This window comes from Somniosus microcephalus, chromosome 26 (genome assembly GCF_052327205.1).
Source record: "Somniosus microcephalus isolate GS21.2 chromosome 26, FLI_Smic_1.0, whole genome shotgun sequence".
In the NCBI taxonomy this organism is placed as follows: domain Eukaryota; kingdom Metazoa; phylum Chordata; class Chondrichthyes; order Squaliformes; family Somniosidae; genus Somniosus; species Somniosus microcephalus.
The window spans coordinates 7,003,921-7,022,111 of record NC_141012.1 but is presented as its reverse complement, the minus strand read 5'-3'; the positions used below and the strand labels follow the sequence as shown (position 1 = coordinate 7,022,111).

General features: G+C 49.2%; 1 protein-coding gene across 22 annotated transcripts in view; it reads right to left on the bottom strand.

Moving 5' to 3' along the window:
• Nucleotides 1-18,191, bottom strand: part of phldb1b (pleckstrin homology-like domain, family B, member 1b) — a 326,558-nt gene that overhangs the window by 150,604 nt on the left and 157,763 nt on the right. For 21 of the 22 annotated variants that reach the window (XM_085967718.1, XM_085967708.1, XM_085967710.1 and 18 more), the window contains one exon: nucleotides 3,215-4,800. In XM_085967718.1, coding sequence (XP_085823844.1) covers nucleotides 3,215-4,800 — 1,586 coding nt within the window. Of the gene's footprint in view, nucleotides 1-3,214; nucleotides 4,801-12,825; nucleotides 13,022-18,191 lie in introns of those variants that run through there. The other variant, XM_085967730.1, reaches the window with a different exon arrangement.

Here is an 18,191-nt window from a genome sequence, read left to right as displayed (position 1 = left end):
AGGTGATTGGAGCGCTAAATCAGGCGCTGCACACCTGTCTTAAGGCGCAAAGGCCGAGGAGCGAGGCGCTACCTCAGAGCGCTGGCGAAGCAAGGAAGGGCAAATCAAAACCAACCTGCAAAGTGCTGCTCAGTACCCAAAACTCCTTCACACAGCGTTGAATCTCTCCAGAAGTCTCTCTCTCTCTCTCAGAATGCGTGGTGCAAAAAATGTCACCGACAAAAAAAGGCAGGAAGCGGTCGCCTTTAAATAGCGCTCCCCCAGTCCCTTTCTGACTGCAAAACGCTCCCCTCAACCTGTCGTTGCTAGCGGCAGGCGGTAAGGCAGGGGGTGCCACTCAATATCCGGTCCCGGGTGCTACCGGGGCGTTGTGCACTCGACTGATGTCACGATCTGCCGGCGCAGGAGATCGTGGCGGTAGTGTTTAGCGCCGCCGCAAAATGTCTAGTTAATTTCACGAGCGGCGCAAACATCGCCGCGCCCGGGCGCTAGTTGCTTTGCGCCCTCTTAAGGCACTAACGGGAGACGCAAAGAACCGAATTTTTCCCCCAGTGTCTCTGGAGTAGGGATTTGAAGACACAACCTGCTGACTCAGAGGCGAGAGTGCTGCCCACTGAGCCATGGCTGACCTGTTTAAATAAGGCAGCGATGGCAAGACGCCCTCTGAGAGCAGAACAAGAACACACAAGGGACCATTAACAAGGTGCGCTAATAACAGATCTATTTCAGTGCAGGTTTGACCGTGAATGTTCCCGTTGCTTAGGAACAGTGAACTGATCAGACACCTTGCACTCAGGGAAGCTTCGCGTCAATAGGCAGGTAGGGCTTGCGTCACTTAATGGAAATGTGATACCTTTTGCAAATTAAATCCGGTGAATTTATATTCTTGTGTCTCAGTTACAGCAACAACAAGAAATCATTCCACCCGTGATTCATCTCTGCTCACAATGATTGAAAAAACAACATCCCGAGGCGATTCACAGGAGCGATTACCAAGCAAAATTTGACACCGAGCCACATAAGGGGATATCAGGACAGGTGATCAAAAACTTGGCCAAAGAGGTAGGTTTTAAGGAGCGCCTTAAAGGAGGAGAGAGAGGTAGAGAGCAGTGTTCCCCCAACCTCTTTTTTGGGCGCGCGGCCCATTCACATTTTCGCGCATGTGTGAAATTTAACATAGGGAAAGCCGGTCTAGTTGGTAGAGAGGCGGAGAGGTTTAAGGAGGGAGTCCCAGAGCTTAGGGCCTCGGCAGCTGAAGGCACGGCCGCCAATGGTGGAGCGATTAAAATTGGGGATGTGCTAGAGGCCAGAATTGGAGGAGTGAAGAGATCTCGGAGGGTTGTGGGGCTGGAAGAGATTGCAGCATTAAGGAGGGGGGCGAGACCATGGAGGGATTTGAAAACAAGGACAAGAATTTGAAACGGCACTATCCCACATACAGAGCAGAAACTGAAGCAAGTCATCGTAGGTCGAGATTTACCTCTAGAATTATGTCACCTTGAAATATTTTTGCCGTTAGTAGCAGATTTCCTGTTTCTCATGGTGAGTCAGAGGACAGACTGTTTTACAAGACAAAGTGTGATGGGGAAAGCGTGACAGGAAATGAGTGTGACCGTTACAGGAAATGAGTGTGACCGTTACAGGAAATGAGTGTGACCGTTACAGGAAATGAGTGTGACCGTTACAGGAAATGAGTGTGACCGTTACAGGAAATGAGTGTGACCATTACAGGAAATGAGTGTGACCGTTACAGGAAATGAGTGTGACCGTTACAGGAAATGAGTGTGACCATTACAGGAAATGAGTGTGACCGTTACAGGAAATGAGTGTGACCGTTACAGGAAATGAGTGTGACCGTTACAGGAAATGAGTGTGACCGTTACAGGAAATGAGTGTGACCGTTACAGGAACTGCACAGGCAGCACACGAATATTAATATCATGGATGTTTTGTACTGTGACTAGAATGCCTCTCATGGCTGAATAGCCTGCCAGTGCTCTCTGCCTAGGCTCACATGGAGGGACGGCTACTCAGGAGAGGATTCAGAGGGAACCCAGCACCCACGGAATTATAACGCGGAATAAAACGGCATCCCAGGAGAGGGGGTGATCATATTTAACATCCTTTATTCCGTGTCTTTTTCTGTAGGTTTTGCATATCTTTATATTATATAAATAGTTTGTCTGTGGGTGACACGAATGGAGGAACAGACTGGTAGGAGTTACGCAGCCTGGAAACACCGGGAATTAATACAACATGGATAATGGATATCCGGGAGTGAGTTACAGGTCGGAATCTAATTGAAGGGTTTATGTACATAATATCAGATTGCTGAAAATGATTAAAGGATATAATCCAATCAAGGGATTTATATACTAGCAAAAAGTCTAAAAGTGAAGCTCAATTGATTTATAATTTATGAAAAAAATCTCAAGATTACTGCCTTGAAATCACTCCCAGGGATGCATTACGCTGTGTAATAGAAACTGTACAGTTGATTGGGGCAGTTCTCTGTGTTTGCTGTTTCTGTCCGTGATGGTTATGATGGTGGACACTGAGAGCTTAAGGCAACTTGGGGTCAACGCACAATGACATCCTCACTGAAGAACAAAACTCTGATAGGATTGCCGCAAGGACAGAGAGAATGAAGGGCAGAGAGACAGGGGAGAAAGGACAAAGGAGCGAGGGAAGAGAGAAGGGAGAAAGGGGAGGAAAGAGTGAGGAGAGAGGAGAGGGGAAGAAAGAAGGGGAGAAAGGGAAGAGACAAGAGAGAAGGGAGTGAAGGGAGAAAGGGAAAAGAGAAGAAAAAGAAGCGGGGAGAAAGGGAAGCTAAAAGAGCAGAGAGGAGAGGTAAGAAAGGAGTGGGGAGAAAGAGAAGAGTGAAGAAATGAGAAGTAAGAAGGGAGAAAGGGGAGAAAAGAAAGAAGAGGGAAGAGAGAGGGAGAATAGGAAAGAAGCGAGCAAAGAGAGGGAAGGAAGGAGAGACGGGGGAAAGGGAAAAGAGAGAGAAAATAGAGAGAAGGAGAGAGGAGAGAAAAGGAACAGAAGAGAGGGGACAGAATGGAGAAAGGGGAACGGGGTGCGGTCACTAAGCAGGTGGGCTGGGGGCTTTGCACGGCGCTCTACTTTGTGACTGAGCTTGCAGCCCACGCAAGGACCCCGCGAGCGGCCAACATCTACTGCAGCTGAAGAGGAAGCGAAACAACCCACTCACCAGCATCTGCATCTCCTGCTCTCGGATTCGTTCCTCCCTCTGCCGCCGGTGATAATCCAGGAGTTCGTCCTCGTTGTCACTGATTTCAGAGATACTGTTCTTTCGCTGCCGTGCCACTGGCATTCTCTCCTCTCCGGCCATCTTCCTCTGCGTCCTCGGGCTTTGCAGCGGGGTTGACACGGACAGAGAGGTCAAGCTGTGTGCCGGGGTCAGAGTGCACCCGTAACCTTTCCTCGGAAGGTCAGCAGGCAGCAAGGTTGGGGAAGGACTACGATCCCTGACTCCCCTTCCGCTGCTTAACATGCTTAACCCGGGCATACTGAGAGATGAGAAGTCCTCGTTCCTTTCAGATGAACCTGATGAAAACTTACGTCTAAATCGAGGACTTTCTGCCATTTCCTTGACCAGTTTCATCTGGTGAGAGGGACTATCGTGATGGATTAAATCTCGAGAGGTCCTAGCATGAGGAGAAGTTGGCAGATTTGAGAACGTAGTAAGTGGTACAACCCTCCTGGGCATAGAAGGACTTAATGGAGGCAATTCTCTCATGCTTTCCATACTTCTTCTACCCAATCTGGGACTCTCAGGTGGCTGAAGGTTTCTTGGATGTAACTGGATAGGCTGATTTATATGAACAAATCCTAAGCTCTCCACTGGTTGGAAACCCCTTGGGGATATCTGCCTGGATGGGCTGGAAGTGATGGAGCGGTCACTGGGAGTCTCCTTAACTTCTCTAAAAGGACTTGGAGGCCTTTCTTGAAGAGAAGCTACTTTCAACCTAGGACTAGATGGTGGGTGAAGCTTGGCTCCAAGTCTAGGACTGCCAGGAACGGTTACAATATGAGCTCTGGGACTTCCACTGCTGAAGTCACTTAGACTAACGGATACTGATGGCACGTTGTGACTTTGATGGGAAAGCTTTGGACTTTCCGGCACCTTCCTGGCATCGGAAAGCATCGCTGAAGTTAAACCGTCTAATGGAAAACCTCTACGGTTAATAGTTGGACTTGGTGGAGTTTCGTGGACATTGGCTGCTTTCCTGTGAACACGTGGACTCTCTGGCACTCGCTGTGGTCCTGAACCAAGACCATTGCACTTGGTTAGGTCTATACCTGCTCCACTGTAGATTGCCACTGGCCTTGGGGACGGGGGCTGCACAGTGTGGTTATAACTTGAAGATCTGATAGGCACAGTAGGGGGCATAATCGGTCCTTGCTCCTGACTGCCGGGTGAATGGCTTGTGTAGCTGCTACTGCTCGCGGCAGACGGAGAGGACAGGGGTGAGAAAGGTGGGGACATGTTGTCATAACTTGAACCCACTGACATTGCACCGGGACTCATGGGAGGTGACAGGAGGTACCTCCCACCTCCGTTGACCACTGGAGACAAAGGTGACTGGGCATTAGTTGCCTGTTTTTTACCAGGAGATGTAGCATCCTCCATCACCAAAGAGTCCATAATATCTTGCAGGTCCTTCTCGATTGAGCTGACCAGTGAGCTGTGAGTGACTTGGGATCTTGTAGGCTGATTGCTTGAAGCTTCATTAAGTGGAGATTGGTGGTTGCCATTTACCAGACTGGAGGAATCTGCAGGAAGAGGAAAAAGGAACAAGTTCAGTCACTGGGCTTATTTAACATTTGGTGACATTATCTGGGTAGCCAGGGTTCCGGGGCAAGGCTACGATGTCCAGCTACTAAAATGGAGCTGCGATTAACCAGAGATGTCCCTTTAGAGCTGTTGCTGAGCTATTCCTTGTTTGGAGAAGCTGTCTGCAGGCAAATCCAGGTAATGGTAAAATTCAGGCTCCAGGTCAAAAGAACCCAACATTAATTGACTGGCTTTCTTTCTATTTTAACAACAGGTTTGCATCTGTCGCTAAGTGACAATTTTAAATGTCACGTTTAGATGATGATGTATGTAGGTATGCGAGACCCAAGACTTACGTATGGATTAGTAACAATGCACTCCAGGGATAGATATCCCTTAAAACAATGTTGACTTTTGACAGTGTGGTTTTGTGTGCTATAACAACAACTTGCATTTATATAGCGCCTTTAATGTCGGAATGCTTGGTCAAAGAGGTCGGTTTTAAAGAGTGTCTTAAAGGAGGAGAGAGGGAGGCGGAGAGGTTTAGGGAGGGAATTCCAGAGCTCGGGGCCCAGGCAGACGAAGGCACGGCTACTTTTAATTCTTCACATCAAATTGCTCTCTCCAGTATTGTCATCAGTGACCCACGCCTATAACCAGCAGTCTTTCATCCTGGGGTCACACAGCTCAAAATACTCAAGGATTCAATAGGGGTGATTCTACGGCCCACAGCTCCGAGTGGGGAGTTATGCTCGAAGGGAGCGCACCTCAAGAATTTGTGGGTGCGCGGCCGTGATTTCTCTGCTAAGACCCCCCTCAACCGGCAGCGCGGAGCATGGAACCGCACCAATAGTCACAACCAATCTTCCTGCTCATTTGTTTTCCCCGTGTGTGGTCCCTTTAAATTTGCTGCAGTGGCTGCACATGCACGGTATCGCTTTCAACCGCAATAGCTTGTGCGCGGCCTGCGCGGGAGCTCGGGATTGATGCACGGGAGCTCGGGATTGACGCGCGGGAGCTCGGGATTGACGCTCGGGATTGACGCGCGGGAGCTCGGGATTGATGCACGGGAGCTCGGGATTGATGCTCGGGATTGATGCGCGGGAGCTCGGGATTGATGCGCGGGAGCTCGGGATTGATGCTCGGGATTGACGCGCGGGAGCTCGGGATTGATGCGCGGGAGCTCGGGATTGATGCGCGGGAGCTCGGGATTGACGCGTGGGAGCTCGGGATTGACGCTCGGGATTGACGCGCGGGAGCTCTGGATTGATGCACGGGAGCTCGGGATTGATGCTCGGGATTGATGCGCGGGAGCTCGGGATTGACACGCGGGAGCTCGGGATTGACGCGCGGGAGCTCGGGATTGACGCGCGGGAGCTCGGGATTGAAGTGCGGGAGCTCGGGATTGACGCGCGGGAGCTCGGGATTGACGCTCGGGATTGATGCGCAGGAGCTCGGGATTGATGCGCGGGAGCTCGGGATTGATGCACGGGAGCTCGGGATTGACGCGCGGGAGCTCGGGATTGACGCTCGGGATTGATGCGCAGGAGCTCGGGATTGACGCGCGGGAGCTCGGGATTGACGCGCGGGAGCTCGGGATTGACGCGCGGGAGCTCGGGATTGATGCGCGGGAGCTCGGGATTGATGCGCGGGAGCTCGGGATTGATGCACGGGAGCTCGGGATTGACGCGTGGGAGCTCGGGATTGATGCGCGGGAGCTCGGGATTGATGCTCGGGATTGATGCGCGGGAGCTTGGGATTGATGCGCGGGAGCTCGGGATTGATGCGCGGGAGCTCGGGATTGATGCACGGGAGCTCGGGATTGACGCGTGGGAGCTCGGGATTGATGCGCGGGAGCTCGGGATTGATGCTCGGGATTGATGCGCGGGAGCTTGGGATTGATGCGCGGGAGCTCGGGATTGATGCGCGGGAGCTCGGGATTGATGTGTGAGATTGATGCGCGGGAGCTCGGAATTGACGCGCAGGAGCTCGGGATTGATGCTCGGGATTGATGCGCGGGAGCTCCGGATTGACGCGCAGGAGCATGGCCGCACACCTTAGGGAAAACATTAGTCACAACCCAAATTTGTAACTGGGGCTTTTCCACAGGTGAAGTGAACCCAATACAAAGATTTCAAAAACCTCCATTAATTACACTTGAAAGAAACTCTCATTGATACAGCATGTTAATCATCTCTCTGTAACATCCCAAACGTACGAGTTACTCAGTTGTGCAACGACTGTTAGGCGACCAATTGAAGCAGCCATTTTGTGCATAGTGTGATCCCACAAACAGCAGTGAGCTGAACAAACAGTTCCTATTTTTTGGTGATACTGATTGAGTGTAGTCACTGTTGTAATGTAGGAAACGCGGTAGCTGATTTGCACGTAGCAAACAAAAATGTGGTAATGATCAGATACTCTGATTTTAGTGATGCTGATTGAGGGATAAATATTGGCCCAGGGCACCGGGGAGAGCTCCCCGCTCTTCTGCGAATAGTGACGGGATCTTTTGCATTTACGCGAGAGAGCAGACGGGGCCTCGGTTTAACGAGTCCCTCACACATACCATTGCACTCTCTCAGTGCAGCACTGGGAGTGTCAGTCTGGATTATGCGCTCAAGTGCCTGGAGTGGGAATTGAACACTCAACCTTCTGACTCAGAGACAACATCCAACACGGCTGACATCTAGGTGTAGGAAAAGAAAGATCTAGTGACAAGTCTATTCATATTAGAACAGTAGCCGCCTTGACAACTCATTGTAACATTGAGTAAAAGTTGGTCAAAAACTACTCCTCCTTGGCACGAAGAAAGACACAAACTTTAGCAAACAACGGAGTGTCTCCACTCTCAGGACCTTGTGTTGTTCACTACAGGAGCACACAAGCATGCAGTGTATGGGCACTGAAATTATAGCTTCACGATATGAAAGACACAGAGGTACATCCTTGTCTGACTCTACCACTCGGTCTGGAGGAGGGGGTAGGAGAAAAGTGGAGGCCTCATCAAAAAACACAGTAGCACAAGTTTCTGCCCTCCCAACGATAAAGCAATGGTTTGGCGCTCCGGCAGCTTATTTACAGTCCAGAAACTTCTCGTTTCGATTGCCAGACTCTGCCTACGTCACCCGGAGTGACCATTGATCTACTACAGGCTGCCGAGGGTTCCCACTCTCCCGGTTGCTATCCAAGGAATCCTACTGGAAAGTGCACATAGGGCCCTGGTGAGGCCACACCTGGAGTATTATGTACAGTTTTGGTCTCATTACCTAAGGAAGGATAGACTTGCCATAGAGGGAGTGCAGCGCAGGTTCACCAGACTGGTTCCTGGGATGGGGGGATTGTCCTATGAGGAGAGATTGAGTAGACTAGGCCTATATTCTCTAGAGTTTAGAAGAATGAGAGGTGATCTCATTGAAACATACAAAATTCTTACAGGGCTTGACAGGGTAGATGCAGGGAGGATGTTTCCCCTGGCTGGGGAGTCTAGAACCAGGGGTCACAGTCTCAGAATAGGGGGTCGGCCATTTAGGACTGAGATGAGGAGAAATTTCTTCACTCAGAGGGTGGTGAATCTTTGGAATTCTCTACCCCAGAGGGCTGTGGAGGCTCAGTCGTTGAGTATATTCAAGCCAGAGATCGATAGATTTTTGAATATTAAAGCAATCAAGGGATATGGGGATAGTGCAGGAAAGTGGAGTTGAGGTAGAAGATCAGTCGTGATCTTATTGAATGGCGGAGCAGGCTCGAGGGGCTGAATGGCCAACTCCTACTCCTGTTTCTTATGTTCTTATGTTAAAGCCAGGATCGGCTCAGTAAAGACCCTGAAACTGCCATGTAGTGTCCACGCCGGAAACAAGTGCTGGGCTCTTTAAATATGCAAATATGGGGCCTAACGCCTGTTTGAGGCCTACTTGGCAAGATTGGTGTTCCCTGAGGCTGCACTCGGGAAAGCCAGGCCAGCATGGGGCCTAATGGGCGGTCCTTAGAGGGACCGCTGCAGGCCGCGACCAGCAAGGTAAGGCTACCTCTATTCCCACCATTTTGGTCACCTATCCTAATACCTCCATCTTTGTCTTGGTGTTGACATTCATCTGATAATCGCTCCTGTGACGCGCCTTGGGACATTTTACTATGTTAAAGGCGATGTGTAACTACAAGCTGTTGTTTGATTCCCGGCAAATCACTTACCCTACTCTGATATTTAATACATTTTAACTCGCTGACTCATCCTGAAGCAACCCGGTTAGAGAGACAGGATTTTCTAAAATCACCAGGCCCTTTTAATCTCTACTCTGCTCATAATCTGGAAATGCTTGCAGTTATTGTCTTATTAAATAAAAATGAATGAGATTAGCTGTGCCGGAATGGTACTGCTGTCTGCTCTCTGGTCCGTCTGAAAAGCCCACAGCTCAGCACTAAATGGATAGAGCAGAGACATCAGGCAGAAATGTAATCGTCTGTTACAAGGAAACTCTCATTTAAAGCTCCTTAAATGTGAAATTAACTGTTAAAGAATAACCCTTGTAGTTTGTGGATGGCTATCAGGTGGTAGAGTCCCCTTAACACTACCACACCATATAGGCCGGGAAGGTTCCCAGAATGAATTCCCGATCCGTGCGGCGATATCCAACGTCAGTTTGGCTGGCGTCAGTGCTCCTACTTTGGGACTCAGTACCCCTGGGCTCGGGAGGAGGGGACAATGCTCTGATCGGCTGGGCGATACTGTTGTAATCTAAGAAACGCGGCAGCCAATTTGCGCACAGCAAGCTCCCGCAAACAGCAACCAGATAATCTGTTTTCAGTGATGTTGGTTGAGGGCTGGGTGTTGGTTGAGGGCGGGACCGGGACCGGGACCGGGACCGGGCCCAGTTACGTGTCAGCCGTGGCTCAGTGGGCAGCAACCTCGCCTCTGAGTCAGAAGGTTGTGGGTTCAAGTCCCGCTCCAGAGACTCGAGCACAAAAACCTAGACTGACACTCCTGTCTTTCAGATGAGACGTTAAACCGAGGCCCAGTCTGCTCTCTCAGGTGGACGTAAAAAAAATCCCACGACCACTAGTTCGAAGAAGAGCAGGGGAGTTCTCCCCGGTGTCCTGGAGCCAATATTTATCCTTCAACCAACATCACTAAAACAGATTATCTGGTCATTATCACGTTGCTGTTTGCGGGAGCTTGCTGTGCGCAAATTGGCTGCCGTGTTTCCTACATTACAACAGTGACTACACTTCAAAAAGTACTTCATTGGCTGTAAAGCGCTTTGGGACATCCTGAGGTCGTGAAAGGCGCTGGAGAAATAGCCTGCCAACATTCTCTGTCCCGGTTCACACACAAAGTAGGGCCACTTGGCTGAGGTACCACTCGGTCCTGCAGAATGGAAACTCAGTAAGAGCCAGTGCCTTCGTGGTGGGGGCAGTGGAACCGGGAGGGTGGGGGGTAAGAACCCTTTAAGAGTTAAAGGGGAACCGCCACCTCATAAACAGACAAAGAGAGAACAATAACACACAGGGTTGTGTCATGGCTTCACCCGTAACGTCTGTGGCCACAACTTGTTATTTGTTTTCCTTGTGATGATGACGTCCCTTTGCTGGGTTTCTTTTTCTCTCTCTCTCAGGTACACACCACTACCGGTCTAGAGGGTGTGCAGGAGCCTCAGACTGCTCCTCTCTGCAACATGTCTAGGATTGCTGAGTTTCAGTGCGAAAGATTAGAACCCTCTTTGTTATCACAGGTTATTTTTGTTCAATTTGAATTTTATGTGGGTTCTTTCTGGCTGGACCTCACCTGTTTTGTTATTTGTTTTGACTTTTGCCTCATCTTCCTGGCTTACTGTGGGTAGGACGGGCGCTTCACAATGGTCCATGGCCAACAACAACAACTTGTATTCATATAGCACCTTTAGCGCAGTAAAACGTCACAGGCGCGTTATCCAAAAAAATGTGACACTGAGCCACACAATGAGATATTAGGGCAGGTGACCAAAAGCTTGGACAAAGAGCTAGGTCTTAAGGAACGTCTTAAAGGAGGAGAGAGAGGCGGAGAGGTTGAGGGAGGGAATTCCAGAGCTTAGGGCCCAGGCAGCTGAAGGCACGGCCGCCAATGGTGGAGCGATTAAAATCGGGGGATGCTCAAGAGGCCAGAATTGGAGGAGCGCAGAGATCTCGGGGTGTTGTGGGACTGGAGGGGGGTTACAGAGATAGGGAGGGGCGAGGAGGCCATGGAGGGATTTGAACATAAGGATGAGAATTTTAAAATCGAGGCGTTGCTGGACCGGGAGCCAGTGTAGGTCAGCGAGCTCAGGGGGTGATGGGTGAACGGGACTTGGTGCGAGTCAGGATACAGACAGCAGAGTTTTGGATGAGCTGAGGTTTACGGAGGGTGAAAGGTGGGAGGCCGGGCCAGGAGAGCGTTGGAATAGTCGAGTCTGAACGGTAACAGAGGCATGGCTGAGGGTTTCAGCAGCGGATGGGTCAATCGTGCTTTATATTCAAGTCAAATATTCAGAAATGACCTCAACCAGGCCAGTTAATATTTTAGATGTTTCGACGAGTTAGAAACTCACATTCTCGGGGGTAAGACATTGAACTGAGAAGATGGCACAAGATCAACTGATTTCCCTACGTGACAAAAGTGACAAAAATAGTTTCTACATCTTCTGCGTTTGAGAAGTATTAGCGACAGAATGCCGTCTGATTGTGATGAATATCTCCACCCATCTGGCTGTGCGTGCCCCCTCATGAGCTGCTCAAACTGCTTCAAGTGAGGAGAAATTAAACATTTCACGTTGCTGATCCCCGTGTGCCTTCTCTTGACTTGACTTTTATATTCTATCTTACCATAAAACCTATTCCGTTAGCTTTTTTATGGCTTAAAGTGTTGCTTTTAATGCCCTAGATCCCCCAAATCCCCATGCTCTTCCACATCACCCAACCTTTCCCCATTCAAAGTATAATTACTTTTATATTTTTTTAATGAAATGTACCACCTCGCGTTAATTGCCATTGAATTCCATCTGCCACTTTTCTGCCCATCCCACCATCTTATCACCGGCCCCTCCAGTTTCCGTTGATCCTGGGTGTCAGTGTCAGTACACCCTGCCTCAGAGATATAGGAGAGCCAGGTGTCATTGTCCTTCTGGTTACAGCCTATGTGATGATGTGTAGACTTATGTCCTTATAATGACCCTACGCAAATAAAGGGAAGGTGCAGTCTTTCAGATGAGACGTTAAACCGAGGCCCCGTCTGCCCTATTTCGAAGAAGAGCAGGGGGAGTTCTCCCCGGTGTCCTGGGGCCAATATTTATCCCTCAATCAACATCACTAAAACACATTATCTGATCATTATCACACTGCTGTTTGTGGGAGCTTGCTGTGCGCAAATTGCCTGCCGAGTTCCCCACATTACAACAGTGACTACACTTCAAAAAGTACTTCATTGGCTGTAAAGCGCTTTGGGTCGTCCTGAGGCTGTGAAAGGTGCTGCAGAAATACAAGTTATTTCTTTTCAAAGCTAATGCCCCATTACATTTCAGCAGTTCAGCAGGGAACTAAAAGTTCTGGAATTAAAATCACAATTACTAATTTGTGCCAATTTAGTTCCATTTTACTGTGGGGTTGATAAAACCCAGTGGATTCGGCCCAGATTAGAACAGCACTGATTAAATCCCCTGGAATTACCGATGATACAAAACAGCAGGCAGAGTCTGATAAGATCAAAGAATAGGTGTGACCGACCAGGACAAGTATAAATATCGTAGCTGAAAACCTACTCACTCTCGTTACTCAATCCTTTAGTAATTCTTTTAAAGTCCAGGGAATAAGCTCCAAGTGCGTCCGCCATCGTATAACGTTAAGTCGCTACCAACCAAAATATTACGTGCCGTATAAATTCCTGTCTCCCAAGCTCACGGCTCTCTCAAGTTGATGAAACAAAAACATACTCCCCGGGCTGCTTATTAAATCAGTTCAATGTATCGAAGAATGACAGCCTGGTTATAAAAAAATACAGCAACAGCCCTTTCACTTACTTCATCCCTTCGACTTTCCTCCCTCCTGCTCTGTGAGGAGAGAGAATGGGCTTTTTCTTCACTCAGGTTTCTTCTCTTGGGGAGGGTGGAGGGGGGGGTGGGGGGGGGAAAGTACTGTAGCCATTTAATTCCATTAATCTGAGTCACTCTGCCTCGCCCGACGATTGCAGCTCCTCACCAGCCAGGCAAGCGCTGCAAAAGCAGAGTGGTGGTGGGAGGGTGTAGAGCCAAGGAGCCGACCCATCCCCTACTTAAACAGCAGTAGGCAGTTCCCCCCGGAGTGATATCACCAGCGAATTATTCTCCCTTCCCCGCCTCCTCACCCACCCCCCCAACCACCAAACCACCACCCCCCCCCCCCAAACCTCCCCCCCCCCAACCAAAGAAGCAGACTGAGACATCGGCTGCATGTCTACAAGCACGCAAAGGAGGCAGGAAACAAGCTGTTTCCATAGTAGTGTTTGCATGACCAATCTTTCCTGGGCAGGATTGAAAGCACTCTGTGTGTCTGTGTGTGTGTCTGTGTTTTTTTTTTAAAACCTGATGCATCACCTTGTTTGGCCAAATCCAGAGGGGTTAGAGCAGGATAAACCAAAGCAGTTGTGGATGCCTCTTTCAACTTCTCACATTTGGATTATAATCACACCTTTTTAAATCCCCCAACTTCTTCAATCCTGACGATTTTTCTTTCCTGAACGCATTAACTCCTTGCTGGACACTGAGCACCATCCGACACCTCACTCCCAAGTGGCCACTCTTTTTGTGTGAAGTTGAGATAGAATCACACAGCACAGGGAGAGGCCATTCGGCCCATCGTGCCTGTGCCGGCTCTTAGAAAGAGCTCTCCAATTAAACCCACTCCCCCCTGCTCTTTCCCCGTAGCCCAGCAATTTTTTTTGTTTTTCAAGTATTTATCCAATTCCCTTTTGAAAGTTACTATTGAATCTGCTTCCACCGCCCTTTCAGGCAGCGCGTTCCAGATCACAACAACTCGCTGCGTAAACAAATTCTCCTCATCTCCCCCCTGGTTCTTTTGCCAATTATCTTAACTCTGTGTCCTCTGGTTACCGACCCTCCTGCCACTGGAAACAGTTTCTCCTTATTTACTCTATCAAAACCTCGCATAATTTTAAACACTTCCATTAAATCTCCTCTTAACCTTCCCTACTCTAAGAACAAACCCAGCTTCTCCAGTCTCTGTACAAAACTGAAGCTCCTCATCCCCGGTACCATTCTAGTAAATCTCCTCTGCACCCTCTCCAAGGCCGCGACATCCTTCCTAAAGTGCGGTGCCCAGAATTGGACACAATACTCCAGCTGAGGGCCTCGATTTTAAAATTCTCATTCTTGTTTTCAAATCACACCATGACCTCAGCCCCTCCCTATGTCTGTAACCTCCTCCAGCCCCACAACCCTCCGAGATCTCTGCGCTCCTCCAATTCTGGCCTCTTGCCCGTCCCCGATTTTAATCGCTCCACCATTGGCGGCTGTGCCTTCAGCTGCCGAGGCTTGAAGCTCTGAAATTCCCTCCCTAAACCTCTCCGTCTCTCTGCAACTCTCTCTCCTCCTTTAAGATGTTCCTTAAAACCTAATTCTTTGACTACATTTTTGGTCACCTGCCCCAATATCTCCTGCTGTGGCTCAGTGTCAAATTTTGTTTGATAACCAACAATGCCCGTTCAGTCACATTTGGGAATCTGCAAAAATCAATTCTAAACAATATCAGCTACAGCATCTTCTAGAGCAGCACCCTCAGCAGGCGAAGGTGTCCCCTGCCGAGCTCACTCCAAGTGAGGCTTCCTACTAAATAATTGATCCATCAGATTTGCTCACACTAACTGTGTTGCTTTAACAACAACAGCTACCGACATGCAGCTGTGTTTACCAAAGGCAATTTCCTTGTTTGCGAGGCTATGTGTGGCCGTTAACAGATAAAGTGACAGTGTCCCCTATAATAGAGGCACTTTGTTCGCAACACATACAAATAAACAACGGCTTGTATCGCCCACAGGCTCCCGCCCGAAAATCCGACTCCAATTTGTGATCAATACGTCAATCACAGGGCCAATTCCCTCCTCCTCACTCCGTTCGGCCACTAACAATACCAGTACCCAGCTCCAGGTCATGCCAGTCCTGAGCAAGCTCGGATCCCTCTCACCAGCGGAAGTCACAGTGAAAGGAGCCTTTGAGTATTGCGCACAATGGCAGAGATATTACTTTCACTGTTCTGTCGGGAGACCCAAATGGCTGGTTGGCTCAAGACACTGGGTTGAGTTATCCTGAAGCTCGCAACAGAAGACAAGAGGGAACCACTGTAAAATCATTTCAAAGACTCGGTGGTACAATAAACCCATTTTATCCAGCCATATATGAATGTGCTTTATATAAAACAGTCCTGTGTAAGGGGACCTGGGGGAATAGTTGATAATTGCCCTGCCCAGTGTCAAACTGAGCCACGATAGAGTCCAGGTCCCATTCCTCGTCAGTACTGAGGTGGCAGACCACATCTGGGGCAGTGATTGATGAGCGGTGCGGGTGGAGTGCTACAAAGGTTCCCAATGGCCCTGGGCTGGGGGGTGGGGGTGGGAGGGGCGGGTAATCAGCCAGGTGTCCTGCTCCTGAATCCTACCTGACAACTCACGCTGGAATTTGAGCGTAAAGGAAGCAATCAGCTTCTGCTGCGAGTCACCCCAAGATGCCTGCTGAGACCCACGTGATAAATGGTGACTTAGTTGAGGTACAGAGGAGGGGGGAAAGCTGCCAATACCTGTGGGACCATTAACCAGCAAGAGTCAGTGCCTTGGAGGGCAGAAAGTTGAAGGCAAAACAATATAAGAAAATGCAACGTTGAAGAGCATAGGGGCAGGAACAATAATAACAACAAAAACTAGCATTTATAGAATCATAGAATGGTTACAGCACAGAAGGAGGCCATTCAGCCCGTCGAGCCTGCGCCGGCTCTCTGCAAGAGCACTTCAGCTAGTCCCACTCCCCCGCCCTTTCCCTGTAGCCCTGCACATTATTTCCTTCAGGTACTTATCCAACTCCCTTTTGAAAGCCACGATTGAATCTGCCTCCACCGCCCTCTCAGGCAGTGCATTCCAGATCCTAACCACTCACTGCATAAAAAAGTTTTTCCTCAGGTCGCCTTTGGTTCTTCTGCCAATCACCTTAAATCTGTGTCCTCTGGTTCTCGACCCTTCCGCCAATGGGAACAGTTTCTCTCTACTCTGTCCAGACCCCTCATGATTTTGAACACCTCTATCAAATCTCCTCTCAATCTTCCCTGCTCTAAGGAGAATCCCAGCTTCTCCAGTCTATCCATGTAACTGAAGTCCCTCATCCCTGGAATCATTCTCGTAAATCTTTTCTGCACCCTCTCTAAGGCCTTCACATCCTTCCTAAAGTGCGGTGCCCAGAATTGGACACAATACTCCAGTTGAGGCCAAACCAGTGTTTTATAAAGGTTCATCATAATTTCCACGCTTTTGTGCTCTATACCTCTATTCATGAAGCCCAGGATCCCGTATGCTTTTTAACTACTTTCTTAACCTGCCCTGCCACCTTCAATGATTTGTGTATATATACCCCCAGGTCTCTCTGTTCATGCACCCACTTTAGGATTGTACCCTTTAGTTTAGTACCTTTAACATAGTAAAACATCCCAAGGCGCTTCACAGGAGCGATTATCAAACAAAATTTGACTCCGAGCCACATAAGGAGATATTAGGACAGGTGACCAAAAGCGTGGTCAATGAGGTTGGTGTTAAGGAGCGTCTTAAAAGGAGATAGAGAGGTGGAGAGGTTTAGGGAGGGAATTCCAGAGTTCAGGGCCCAGGCAGCTGAAGGCACGGCCGCCAATGGTGGAGCGATTAAAATCGGGGATGCTCAAGAGGCCAAAATTGGAGGAGCGCAGAGATCTCGGAGGGTTGTGGGGTTGGAGGAGGTTACAGAGATAGAGGAGGGGCAAGGCCATAGAGGGATTTGAAAACAAGGATGATAATTTTAAAACCGAGGTGTTGCTTAACTGGGAGCCAATGTAGGTCAGCGAGTACAGGGGTGATGGGTGAACGGGACTTGTTGCGAGTTAGGACACGGGGCAGCAGAGTTTTGGATTAGCTTAAGTTTATGGAGGGTAGAAGATGGGAGGCCGGCCAGGAATGGGTTGGAATAGTCGAGTCTGGAGGTAACAAAGGCTTGGATGCGGGTTTCAGCAGCAGATGAGCTGAGGCAGGGGTGGAGGAGGGCGAGGTTACGGAAAACTACAGAATACATAGAATTACACAGAATGTACAGCACAGAAACAGGCCATCCGGCCCAACTGGTCAATGCCAGTGTTTATGCTCCACACGAGCCTCCTCCTATCTAACCCTATCAACAGGAGGAGACTACCGACCAGAAGACGTATCTCGGCAAACGCCAGCCGGTTTGATGCGGGAGAACCCGGTAAATAAAGCAAGCTACCCAGAGCACACCGAGTTCTTATTCTTCAAACATCTAGACTCATAATGAAGCCCATTAAATAGCAGCATCATGTCCCTGTTACTGGTGCAAAAATATGCAACAAGACCAGTCGAGCCGTAACTAAGTGATCCTGAGCTACGACATCTCTAAGTTAACTCCGTGTGCTCTTACCAAAGTACCTTGTATCGCACATTGAAACATAGAAACATAGAAGATAGGAGCAGGAGTAGGCCATTCGGCCCCTCGAGCCTGCTCCGCCATTCAATGAGATCATGGCTGATCATCCAAATTCAGTACCCGGTCCCTGCTTTCTCCCCATACCCCTTGATCCCTTTAGTCTTAAGAAATATATCTAACTCCTTCTTGAATATATTTAATGAATTGGCCTCAACTGCCTTCTGTGGTAGAGAATTCCACAGGTTCACCACTCTCTGGGTGAAGAAATTCCTCCTTATTTCTGTCCTAAATGGCTTACCCCTTATCCTTAGACTGTGACCCCTGGTTCTGGACTCCCCGACCATCGGGAACATCCTTCCTGCATCTAGTCTGTCCAGTCCTGTCAGGATTTTATAAGTTTCAATGAGATCCCCTCTCATTCTTCTAAACTCCAGCAAGTATAAGCCCAATCGACCCAATCTCTCCTCATACGTCATTCCTGCCATCCCAGGTATCAGCCTGGTGAATCTTCGCTGAACTCCTTCCATGGCAAGAACATCCTTCCTCAGATAAGGTGACCAAAACTGCACACAATACTCAAGGTGTTGGCTCACCAAGGCCCTGTACAACTGCAGCAAGGCATCCTTGTTCCTGTACTCAAACCCTCTCGCTACAAAGGCCAACACTCCCAGCGCAGTACTGAGGGAGTGCTGCATTGTCGGAGGTGCTGTCTTTTGAATGAGATG